Source organism: Condylura cristata, unplaced genomic scaffold (genome assembly GCF_000260355.1).
Source record: "Condylura cristata isolate star-nosed mole 26May11 unplaced genomic scaffold, ConCri1.0 scaffold00007, whole genome shotgun sequence".
Classification (NCBI taxonomy): domain Eukaryota; kingdom Metazoa; phylum Chordata; class Mammalia; order Eulipotyphla; family Talpidae; genus Condylura; species Condylura cristata.
This window is the reverse complement of record NW_004567108.1, coordinates 15,046,293-15,059,015: the sequence shown is the minus strand read 5'-3', so window position 1 is coordinate 15,059,015 and position 12,723 is coordinate 15,046,293. Positions and strand designations below refer to the sequence as shown.

Genomic DNA, 12,723 nt, shown 5'->3' with positions numbered 1-12,723 from the left:
AACTCGGGTACAGGCCAGAGATGCGGAGGGTGAGAGGATTCACCAGGAACAGAGTGGGGAGTGTAGATCTCTTCTGGGGCAGGCGGGATCAACTCATGCGGAAGTGGCTTAAGCTTTGTAGTGCTGTGCTTTAACGGGTTAAAGCACAGCGCTGAGAAGCTAAAGTTGCTTCCACATGAGTTCGATCCTGCCTGCCCCGGAGGTGACCACATGGCGCCGCAGACCTCTCCTGACCCGCCCACTGCTCCCCTCAGCAGTGTACTTTGTCGATCTGCCTGTTCTGCTCCCCACTCTGTCTCTGGTGAAGCCTCTCACCCTCCGCATCTCTGGCCTGTACTCCAGTTCTATATGCATAAATAAATAAATCCTTAAAAAAAAAGTAATCTCCCAATTTACATCCCTAAATAAAAGCAGTGTGTGAGAATACAGTTCTGTTACAGCAATATGTCAATGTTTGATGTAGTCAGCCTTTTAAATTTTAAACATTTTATTGTATAGTGATAAGTCATGGCTAATTTGCATTTCCTTAATGATATTCATGATCTTTTCATGTGCTTATTATCTATCCATATATTGTTTTTTGAAAAGTGACCATTTAAATATGTTGCCAATACTTATTGGTTTGTCATCTTATTGAGTTGTAAGATATCTTTGTATTATCAAGTTACATGTCATTATTATCATTATTTTTTAATTTATGCATACAAGAACTGGGGTGTAGGTCAGTGGTACACAGTGGTGGGGTACACTTTGTGTTTATTTGGAAAAAATGTCCTTTAGGTGAATATTTATCAAAACTGTTGCTTTCAGCAAATCCAGGAAGATATTTATTTATCCCTGAGGTCAAAGGAAAAGGGGATAGTCTACTACTAAATGAGAATCTATTTCCTAAGGTCAAGTGGGAGTTAGGAGAAAGAAGTCAGCTTTCCACCATATGGGCATCTCAGTGGGCCTCAAAGTAGAACACCCTGCAATAAGTCACCCCACCCACATACTCATTCTCTAATCAATCACTCACTTACCATTTTCAAAAAAGATTTATTTACTTATGCTTACAGAACTGGAGTACAGGCTGGAGGTATGGTGGGTGAGATGCACTGAAATACACTGCTGAGGGGAGCAGCGGGTGGGTCAGGAGAGGTCTGCCACGCCATGTGGGTCAGCTCCCTAGCTGGGGATCGAAATTGTGCTGCAGTGGCTTCTGAGAGCTTCATAGTGCTGTGCTTTAACCCTCTGCACCACCAGGGAGAGCCCTCACTTACTATTTTTATCTTTCAGTAAAATGTAGAAATGAATACAGCAGTTCTTATACCTAGTTTATAATCAAGTAGAAAATTAATCATGAGAAATCATGAGATTAATTAACTGAAGACTCATCGCATGAGATGCAGCTCAGTTGGCTGTTTTCTTAATCACTACTTGCTAACATCACGTCTTTCTATGAATCTTTCCTAAGTTCTCTTTGCCTCTCAATCAAGCCTAGCTCAATAAATACATCCTGTGCACTTAATTTTCTCGCATGAGGTTTCAAAGGCTCTGTCTGTCTTTCCATGCACGTATCGCCCCTCTCCCCTTCAAAAGATGAATCACGATGCCTTAATCTGATCATGGGCATTGTGCTACCGCAGGAAGAAATGACAATCAATACAACATTTCACTCCTTGAGCTCTCGGGAGACTTGCCGAGATTGAGCAGGATGGATGGCAAAACGAGTCAGTAATAGGGTGAGTCAGTAGCTGAAGAACTCAGAGGAATCACGACCCAACGAAGTAGAGTTTCTCATTGTAAGGAGGTGATCCTCCCAGGCACCAGCTGGAGAGCGTGGCAGAGGTGGATAAAGGAGTGAGCATGTAACCCTCTGCCGGCTGTCCCCTGGGCCTCATGAAAGAGTTGCTGAGAGCACAGTCTGGCTTTCTGTGTTCCAAAGAATCAAAGTGCTGCAATACCCATCTCGTGGCTGTGCAGATAACCTGACCTCTGTCTGGCAGTGTGGACGAGCTCTGTTGAGGCTACAAAACCATAAAGCGGGCTTTTATCTTAATCCAGGGTTCACTTCAAAGCTGATCTTTTTCTTATTTTGATGTGCATCTTTTAAAGTTACTTTATCCAGAGGAGAAACACATACTATCCACTGAAAAACAAATGTTGGAATTTTGGGGGCCTTGCTGTATCGTTGCCAAGAAAGATCTTTAACTTGAATTTATAGGATGCATGCATGTGTGATTTTAGGCTAAGTGTCTGTCACCAAGTTTCCCTCTACTATTTTTTTTAAATGTTTAACAGATAAGTTAATGAATAGAACAATTGCAGTAGCTGTATACAGTGGAATACTATGCAGATTGCAAAAGGAGCAGAGCATAGTGATAGAAAATGTGATGAGAATCTCTAACTATGCTGGGTGAAAGAAGACAAGCACAAGTATTGTATAACTTCCTTTAAGTAAAATTCTAGGAATACAGTTACCTCCAATGGTACAAAGCAGGGCAGTGGCTCCCTGTGGTTGAAGATGATGCAGGTAGAGACAAGAGAAAGAGATTACCAAGTGGCAGAAGGAAGCTCCTGGTGACATACATATATGACAGCTGCATATCAAGAATTTATCGTGGCGATGGTTTCCTATTCTTTATACGTGTATGCATATAATAGGTGTACACTTTAAACATGTCTTCTCTGCTTCATTCACTCAGCAGGTTTTCCTGGTTATCAGGTTTTTATAGGCTATGCATATACCTATGATGACAGGTATATGCATAACGGGAGGTATTGTTTACCTCCCATGTGATGCTCTTTCTGAATTTGTATAGCCAATAGTCTACTTGGCATTTTCTTTTGAATGTCTAATTGTTCTAGTTTTGACTGGTCCACCAGGACTGGTCCACCAGTAACATAACATACACATGTAACATAACATACACATGTTACATGAAAAAGGAGATAAAGGTTGTAGATGAAATTAAGGTCGCTGGTCAGCTGACTTTAAATGAGATTAGCCTGGAAGACCTGGGTGCATCCATTGTAATACCAAGGGCCCTTATAAGTGAAAAAGGGGGGAAAAAGAGTGACATTATTTAGAGGCTTGGCTAGCCATCACTGACTTTAAAAATGGGGGAAGAGGGGTGTGAGCCAAGGAATGTGGGCAACCTGTGGAAGCTGAAACAGAGTAGAAAACAGACTTACCTATATAGCCTAAAAGTGGACTCCAGCTGTGCGAACACTTTGGTTTTAGCTGAGTGAGACCTGTCTCAGACTTCTGACCTCAGAATTTTAAGATAATGAATTGGTGTGAAGTCATCATATTCATGGCACTTTTAAGAGCAACTAGAGGAGACTACTATGTACCCCTTGGAACTTCACGTGTGCACGTATCAAGGCTATAGTCCTTCGGCCTATCTAGCCAAGCCTGCGAGAACCCCATTCATTTACGACCCCCCCCACCCCAGGGCTTTGGCTAGGCTGCCCTGGCTCTGTGAGGGGGTGTGGAGGGGAGCTGGGGGGATTCAGATGCGGTTGCCTGGTTTTGCCCTCTTGCTTTTGAAGGCTGGTGGTTGGCTGGAGGCCATGGAGAACCCAATACCAGAGCCAAATTCCTTCTGGATGGAGTCAGGAGGCCTGTTTCAGCTCAGAGGTGCAAAATCTGGCTGGATCATCCCAGTAAATTCTCTGGATGCCTGGCACGGCCCCTGGTTTGTGGCATTCTCTGTGATGTAAAGCTTCTCTGATGGGATGCCCTGTCCAAGGGCAGCCTGTGCACAAGTACTGGAGAAAATACCTTCACACTCCTGGGCCAGCCCTTCCTCAGCCTCCTGCTTTCCTTCTGGAGGAGCCGGGTGGGCCAGGAAAAGGGGGCGGCGGGTATAAAAGCAGGAAGACACCTGAGAGACCTGCAGACACCGGGTTCACAGTCCTTGGGTGTCCTCACCTCCCTGGGGACCAGGTGGGGTTAGCACATCAGCTCAGGCGGTTTCTCTGTGTGTGACCCCACCGAGAAGAAACCTGCCAATTGTTACTCTTTTGGCCACAGGACTTCCTCCTCTTCCCTGGAAGAGAATCCCTGAGGAGTCTGAGGAGGTGAGCGCTCCTAGTAGCACAACCTTAGCGAAAGTTCTGCAGCCGGGAGAGGGAGGCAGCACTGAGCCGTAATGAGGGAGTGGGTTCCCTAGGCCGCATCTCTGTGCTACACTTCTGCCTTTTGGCCGGCCGAGGGGCTGGGCTGGGGCCTCTCTGGGAGTCCCGCCCTGGGTGGCTCTCCGGGTCTCCCCTATTTGGCCGGCAGGCCCGGCTCGGGGCGGGGCGGAGGGAGGGGGCGGGTGGCCCGGAGGGAGAAGCGCAGAGCCCGCCGGCTGCGAGCCCCGGCTCGGGAGACCGAGGGGTGGGGATCTGGGGTGGGCTGTACCCTCCCCCTCTGACCCACTCCACACCCCGCGGGAAGCAGACACTGCCCGCTGAATCACTCCCCTTTCGGAAGGAGGGAGGGGAAGTAGAGGTAACTAGCCCCTTTCTGTATAAAATAAAGCGCAGGACGATCCAGGCTACTTTGCCGGCCCACCCCTGGGCCATGCCCCCTGCCTCTTCCTGCTCGGCCACAGGCTAGGACTTGATGTTTTGAGCTGAGAGCTAAAATCTGTTGTTTCTTCTCCCTAACAACTGAATCATGCCATGTGCCCAGAGGCGCTGGCTTGCAAACCTCTCCGTTGTGGCTCAGCTTCTTAGCTTGGGGGCCCTTTGCTCTGCGAGACAGCCGCAGCCAGGGCCGGTGCGCTTCCCCGACAGGAGGCAAGGTTAGTGCTTTTCTTTATTTCCTTTGAAAGCCATGGTGGGGAGACATGTGAAAAGTTGGTTGGGTCGCGCCCTTTCCCCTCCCCCTCCTCGGCTGAACTCTGCAAAGCCTTTTAGCCCAGTTCTGAGAGGCTTAGGGCTGGGGAATGCAGCGGTTGCAGATTCGCTGTTGAAGGTGAAGGTTCCTTGATCCTGACCCGAAGGTGAGCATCCTGATCTCCAGCGTGATGCTACCGCTGCGGACCCTAGAGGTAGCTGGTAAACCACCTCCTGCTGTTCTTTTGTCTCCTCTTTGAATGCGGCACTGTTTCAGTCCCTCTGCAGGTTCTGAGCAGGAAAATGATTTTCTCTTTCAACTGAAGTTGCCACTGGCAGTCACGGTAGTGTTTCTAGTTAGTTTCAAGCGCTGCTCAAGGGAAGGGAAACTTCTTCCCCCTGCTGAGTGAACTTGGCTCTGTTTTGGTTTCCTGGAAAGATGTAGGGCTGTGTTTTTAAATAGCAGCCCTTTGTAGGGGTGGGGGGAGTAATTTACCCCTGGGGTACTCACCTTTGTCTGTCTTATTTTCCTGATCTCAGCTGGCTGCTGCTCTTTGTGAATTTCCTGGCCTCATAACGCTAGAGAAAGCAATGGAGACTTGTGAAGAATTTGTTTAAGCCTGGCACTCTGAGTAGGGTGCTGCTGTTGCCTTGTTTTTTAAATTGAGCTGGGAAGGGAAGGATCAGTTTCCTGTTTTGGGGGGGAGCATGTGCCGGAGCTCTAAGTGGAGCTGATGGAGGCTTAGAGCAGGGAATTTGGGATGGAGGTGTCATGGACCAGAACCTGAAGGTGGCGGGTAGGGTAGCAGAGCTTAACATCTTCATTAAACCAGCCCTGGAACCTTTCAATCATCTCCCCAGGAGTTGGGGATATGGGGATTGTCAGTCACTACAAAAACACAAAATATCCTACAAGTGTTTGATTTAACAATGGATAACAATTCCTGGCCCTCCTTGGTGCAGTGGGTTAAAGCTCAGCCCTATGAAGCTGCAGCCACTTCTGTGTAAGTTCGATCCCCTCACAGGGAGCTGACCCACTTGGCAAGGCAGACTGCTCCCCTCAGCAGAGTATTTCAACTGATCTGCTCCCCACTCTGCCTCTGGTGAATTCCCTCACTCCCCCATCTCAGGCCTACACCCCAGTTCTTGTATACATAAATAAATAAAACCTTTTAAAAAATAGGTAACAATTCCCAAAGAACGAGCCTTTCCCCCCAAAAGAACACCAATCAGAAGGTCTCCTGCTTAGCAGGCGTCTTCTCTGTCCTCCTCTTCCTAGTGAGCTTGTTCTTTTGGAGATAACCTTTGCATGCTTGCATCTGTGACAGAGTCTCGTTTCCTTGCCAAACTCACCGTGTGCCACTGAAAAAGGAATTCTCAGGTATAATCCAAACCCTACATCTCCGCAGCACCCCATCAGGTCCATCTGGAGCAGGGTGGTCCCCAGGAAAAGGGGAGATTCTAACACATCCACTGACCAAGACAACAGCCCGCAGGGACAGCAGTGACCAGCTCTGCCTGACATATGTGGAAGTTCTCAGAAGGCCAGAAACTGCCGAGCCTGGCTGATAGTGGAGCCCTGAGGTTTTAAACTCAGGTCGCCTGATGCCAAAGTTATTTTAATCAAGCAGAAATTGCCCTGAGCAGTCATCAGGAGGATACCCAGATGGGTGAGCACGCATTAAGTCCTGGGTCTGCTGAAGACAGCTCCCATCACTTTCAACCCCCTTTAGTCCTCAAGACTACTTGGGTGGCAGACACCCCAGGCCTGTGCTTGTCAAGGGTCTCGGCTCAGGATTTTCTGCTGACGTAGCAAAGTTTGCAGGCTGTTGGAGAGCTCGTGGGCAGCTCCAAGTGCTGTCAGAAATAAGCCTCTTTGCTTTGCTTGGAAGCTGGAGCCCACAAACACTGGGGTTAGATGTCAGTCAGCCTCACTGCTTGTGTAAACTGCCCAGATACAATCTCCCTCCCCCAGCTTAAAATAGCAGTGTTTGTTGTTCTTTGAAAAACAGCCCCTTTGTGAAATGTCTCTCCTCTGGGGCTGCACAAAACTTGCCCGAACTTCCCAGGGCATTTGGAGAGATTTGGTTCAAAGACACACATTCTCCTGGGTGGGTTTTCAGTTCTGCTTGCTCCATGGCTTCTTTGTAAGCGAATTCATAGACTCCATTGGGCTTTGCTTTTCCTCCTCAAAAGTGAGATGGTTTTCCCTGGTCACTTTTTTTAAAAAAAGATTTATTTCTGCATACAAGAACTGGGGTGTAGGCCAGAGATAAGGTAGTGAGAGGATTCACCAGAGTCAGAGTGGGGAGCAGGACAGGTGGATTGACTGAAACACACTGCTGAGGGGAGCAGTGGGCCGGGGACTGGAGAGGGGACTTGGAGAGGTCTGCACCATGAGGGTCAGCTTCCTGGCTGGGGATGGAACTGGGCTGCTGTGTTTGCTGATAGCTTCATAGTGCTGAGACTTAACCCATTGCACCACCAGAGAGGCCCCCTGGAAGGTCACTGGGAAGGTTATAATGCTGAGAGCCTGTGGGGATGAAAATAGATGCACAGTGCTCCCGCTGAGCTTCCTAGCCATGCATATATTTAGGTTTTAATATCATCGCAGATTGTGAAAGATTTTCACCCAAATATGTTCTTAATGAACTCACCAATGGGCTTAAAATTGACATCTTGTGCAAAAGAGAAATTTCTGAGCAGATTTCCATTGAGAACTGAGGAGGGAGGGAAGAGGGAAGATGAGAGAGACAGAGAAAGAGGAAAGATGGAGGAAAAGAGAGGAAGGGGAAGGGGCAGAGAGAGGGAGGAAGGATGAGGGCAGACCAGTGAGAAGGAAATGCTAAGGCTTCCTGGGAACAGAGTAACCTGGGCTTTGCTTCCAAGTGTCCTGCCAGCCACTTCACAACTAATCCATCTCCTCAAACTTCTGTGTCCACTCTGGCAACATTTTTGAATAGCCTCCAAATTCCAAATATTTAAATTTGCAAATTACTTCAGCTATCATCCCACCTATCCTTTTTGCCTTTACAGCTAATGAATGAGAGGCCTGGAGATTCCATCTTGTTAGTCAGGCACTATTGAGGGCCTCCCTACTAAGCGCTAAGTGGGTGAAGGTGATCACACAGGGTCCCTCCCACAGCTGGAAATATAGTCAGAACCCAGGTAACCCTTAAGATTTCTGTAGTGGGGAAAAAGAGGTGAGGCTAGAGGCATGGGGGTGAAAGAATTCACTGGAGACTGAGAACAGGAAAAGGAGAATTTATTGAAACACCCTGTGGGAGAGCTGGGCGCTGGTAGTGAGGGGTCTGCACTCCCAGACCTCTAACTTAGCACTGGCACTGGACTGGTGGTGTTGGGTGATGACCTTTGACAGAAAATGTGTCCTGGCCCAGCTTCTGCATTCAGGGTCTAGGTGACCAGCCTTGTGGCCTGGTCCCCATAGTGACCCTAGTGATTCCCTCTGTCTATTCAAGGCTCCCAACTTGCCTGCTGGGCTAGGAAGAGGGGCTACGTTTTAACTTTGGAATGATACCCCAACAATTTCTAGTTCTAAGGGTCAGGCTTGATTAGGATTTTAATCTTCATGAAGGTTTTAGACCTAGGAAGGAATACTGAGATAAAGTCACTCCTTCCTGGAATTGAAAGGGCAGATTTGATAAACTGCCCAGTGCTCTTTCGGCCATGACGGTCAAAAGGAAGGATCAGAATAGAGGGAAATATTAATCCTCTGTGTGCAGAGCACGACACTCTGTATGAAGCTGTTGGCGTAGCTGTCGGGATTACAGCTGCCGATGCTGCTCACCCTGGTCACCCTTTAATCACCGTGAGTTCTTGTCTCAGGAAACCATAAAAAGGAATTCACAAACTTTCCAGATAAGTAAGCAGAGAAAAACAAACTTTGTTTAAGAAAGTAAATTTCTGGGGGGTGGGGAGATAAAAGCAGAGACTCCCAGGTGTGATGTACCTGGGAGGGGCATGGGGACCATCCAGAGTCATGCTCTGGGAATATGTACATATGTACCTTCTTTCCCTGATTATTCTAGAATTCCACCAGTTGCTGTGTGGTCTCACTCTGCGACTGTGCTTGGAATCTTCCTGCATTGTGGCCCTTATCAAAACCCCCACCTCCCTTTTTTATTGCCCTTGGTCAGGAACATCCACTGTCTCTGGTTTGGGGATTTAATTAGCCCCCATTGGGGTTTGTTGCTCTTATCTAGGAGCTTCCCTTATTCCTGTTGTATATCTCAGAGGCCTCTTTAACTCTCCCAAGCCCCTGCCTGCACTGTCCTGAAGCTGCCTAATTCTCCTGACTTGCCTTAGGGCTTGTTTCTTGGTTTGCCAGGCACCGGTCTTGTAGGTTAAGCCTGTGGTCCCAATTGCAGCTGATCCTCTATAAGATCCATAGGGCAGAGCCTCCTCCAGATGTTCCAGCTGTGCTTTGGGCCACATAGGCTTACGCTGGAACACAGGCGAGTGTTACGGCACATTTCAAGATCAGTGCTATAACTGTGCATTTATGCCACTTGGAAAAAAATAAATCCTGCCAGGTGGAAATGAGTTAGGTGTTTTTTTAAATATAAAAAGAGACTTCAGTGTTTTGATATGTTATTTGTGTGAATTATGAAGTTATTTGTGTTCATTAGACAATTCTGCAGGTTAGTTACATGTAGGAGTGAAAATTTTGTTTTTCCTCTTTACAAACTTTTTGTTTTGAAATGCGTTTTGACTTATAAAAAGTTGAAAAAAGTACCCATCACTCAGCTTCTCTGTGCTCACATAACCAGAGCACAATGCATGACATTAATATCAGTGCTATGAATGTCACTATTAATGTCATAGTTGCTGTCTGCTCAGCTACAGGCCTAATTTGAATTGTACCAGCTCATCCACACTGTGGCTCCCATACTGCATTTAGTTACCGATGAACAAATCCAATCTCCTGTGGCATATTTTACACTCCAAGGGGTTCAGCACCGTCCTCCACAACATTCAATAGGTGGTTTTCCATATTAAAACTGCTCAAACATTACAACAACCCACAGAAGCCAATTATGAAAATAAACTCATGACCACTATAGGAATTCCTTGCTTCTTTTAGTAAGGAGGCTAACACAGTGATGGTTTACTCAGACAGAAATAAAGAATAGGTATAGATTTAAGCTTAACTTTATAAAACCTGGCAAGTAAATATTGCTCCTTTCTACACAGAGGGCAAAGATTGCTTGATACTTTATGGTTTCAAAAATGTGTGTACAACAGGCTTCCTGCAAAGTTTCTCATGAAGTATCATCAAAGCTTGTGGTTGAGGATTTCAAAGCTATTTTTAAATACAAGTTAAACTCTTCAGGACTTATAACATCTTCCCATCAACCATAGGGCAGATGGTGAGTCATCACAGTGTGAGTCAACCGTGTTGACAGCCCATTGTGGAGTCTGGTTCTCGACCCTTCAGGGCAGCCGTTAGGATTGACTGTGGGGTCAGAGCCTCATCCCATTTTATTGCCTGTTTACCAGGGGAGTGAAGACTAAAATGAGGGATACTTACTAATGCCCAAGAGAACATCCGGGATTGGGCAAGACCAAGTTGGGACAGTCTTGATGCTTAGCTGGAATGATGGGGGAAAGGGAAACATTGTCTCCTGGTACCTCACTATCCCACTGCTGTCTCATTCCCTCTGCGCTGTTTTCTGTTTGCCCCAGATGACAGCCACCTTATTTTCAAACTGAGCGCCTACTGAGAGGCCAAGGTGCCCTCTGTTTGGTGCTTATATATATTGTCCCCTCTTGAACAATTCTGATTTCTTATGGGAGCTGCACATTCACACATTTGACCACCTGTAGATGTCCACTTACTGAATCTGTGGGTACAGGAGACTGACTGGAAGTGACTTGAGTGTCTATGGATTTTGGGGTTGTCAGGGTGGGTCCTGAAACCAATCTCCTTGGGAGACCAATGGACTGTGGTTAAGTTTTGGGGAGTCAGTTATATGGGGCTTGGCGTCCCTATACCTCACGTTGCTCAAGGCAGATAGGGAAATCTAATCCTGCCTAATTCTTGCGTTCCCCAAAACTTAGCTACAGTGATCCCTGGTAGCTGTGTTTCCATCTCTGCTATCAACAAAGCTAATCGTTAGTGGGTGCTGCTTGCCAAGCACTGTTCCTGATCTATTCCAGAGATATATGTGCTGGCTCCTCACGGCCACCGTAGGCAATGGATACTGTTATGTCCGTTGTCTAGATGAGGCAGCTGCAGTTGGGCCACCAGCTTCAACCACATTCTGATCTTCCCATCCAACCTATGCACTGACATGGCTAGCTGCCTTCTTTGCAATGAAATCCAGAGGCAAATTGGTCTTATGTCCTAGTGCTCTGTCCAATAAAGAGGCAATTAGCTCCCCTTATTGCTGAGCTAATTAAAGCTTCTTAAAAGAAGCCAGGCAGTGCTTTTCTTGTCAAATCGCCACCCCCAGGGGGTCCTGCTCATTCTCCTACTCCTTTATACTCTCTTCCAAGAACAAGGCTCATGTCCACGAAGCACGATGACTCAGAAGGTGATTTTGAAATAAGAAGACCATGATTTTAATCCAAGTAATGACACACATTAATTAGTCCTGTGATCCAAGTAATGATGCATATTGATTAGCACTATGATATCATTTTTTTTATCCACAAAATTGGTTTAATAACTAAATCACTATCGCCTAGTTGTAAGTGTTGCACACAGAGATTATGGTAACTGGCTCATAGCAAGTGCTCACTAAATGGTTACTATAATTAAAAAAAATTTTATGCACACAAGAGCTGGAGTACAGGCTAGAAGTGTGGTAGGTGGGGCGAGAGAACTCACCAGAGAGCAGAGAGCAGAACAGGCAGACTGACTGAAATACACCGCTGAGGGGAGCAGCAGGTAAGACAGGAGAGGTCTGCTGTGCCATGCTCCCGGACTGGGGATCTAACTCATGCCGCAGTGGCTGCAGAGAGGTTCATAGTGCTGCGCTTAAATCCCTTGCACCGCAAGGGAGGCCCCAGTTACTATAATTTTTTCAGCATATCATTACTCAACCAATTCATACTCAACCAACTTATACTGATTCTCAAAAGCCCATCAGATCAAAAACAATTGATTCAAAAACTGTACAGTTGCTTTTATATATTTTGGCAAAAGGTGCGGGCCTAGGCAAGCTATACATTTTTATACTTTGTGTTTTTTATACATTTTTATAAATTGTGTTTATCACATCAAGATACATCTTCGCAGGCAGGCTCTAGAAGGGATGGAAGAGCTTATCTTGAGTGAAGGAGTCAATATCGACATTGCCCTTACAAGGGGCACCATAGCAAGTTGACAGTTATACCCAGTGGAGCAAGACTTTGCCCACCCCGACTCCAAATCTGCAGGAAGCAGACACTTCTTTGCAAGTAAAAGGAAAGGGGACGTGGGAGAAACTCTGCATGGTTGACTGCACACATCCCACTCTTGGGCCCATCCTCTGCTAGGTCTGACCTTGGGGCCGCAGTGAAGTGCTGACTCTCCGTAGTGCAGGCGTTCTTCGGGAAGTGGGTAGCGCAGGACTCCTGGTTCATGGCACTAGCATCATTAATTTGTGCAAAACCCTTTTTGTGTTTTATTTATTCATGCATTGTTTATCCCCATTCCCACTCCCTTTCCTCCTCATACAAAAGTGTTCCATTGCAGTGGGCTCCATATGCGTCTTTTTGTGGTTTGCCTATATCCTGGCTAACTTTGTATTGTTTTCGTGCACACGTATTTTCCATTAATGTAAATGACTCTGTATGAACTTGTTTTCACTTGAGCATTGTTTTTCAAGATTTAGCCTAGTTGCTGGTGGCCTGTTGCTCTGAACTGCTGTGGAGGAAGCAATGAGTCAAGGGCTTTTTTTTTTT

At 46.6% G+C, this 12,723-nt stretch overlaps 1 protein-coding gene across 1 annotated transcript in view; it reads left to right on the top strand.

Moving 5' to 3' along the window:
• The first annotated feature begins 4,651 nt into the window (after positions 1-4,651).
• Positions 4,652-12,723, top strand: part of ADAMTS12 (ADAM metallopeptidase with thrombospondin type 1 motif, 12) — a 167,608-nt gene continuing 159,536 nt past the window's right edge. The window contains exon 1 of the mRNA XM_004678408.2: positions 4,652-4,778. Coding sequence (XP_004678465.1) covers positions 4,652-4,778 — 127 coding nt within the window. The remainder of the gene's footprint in view (positions 4,779-12,723) is intronic.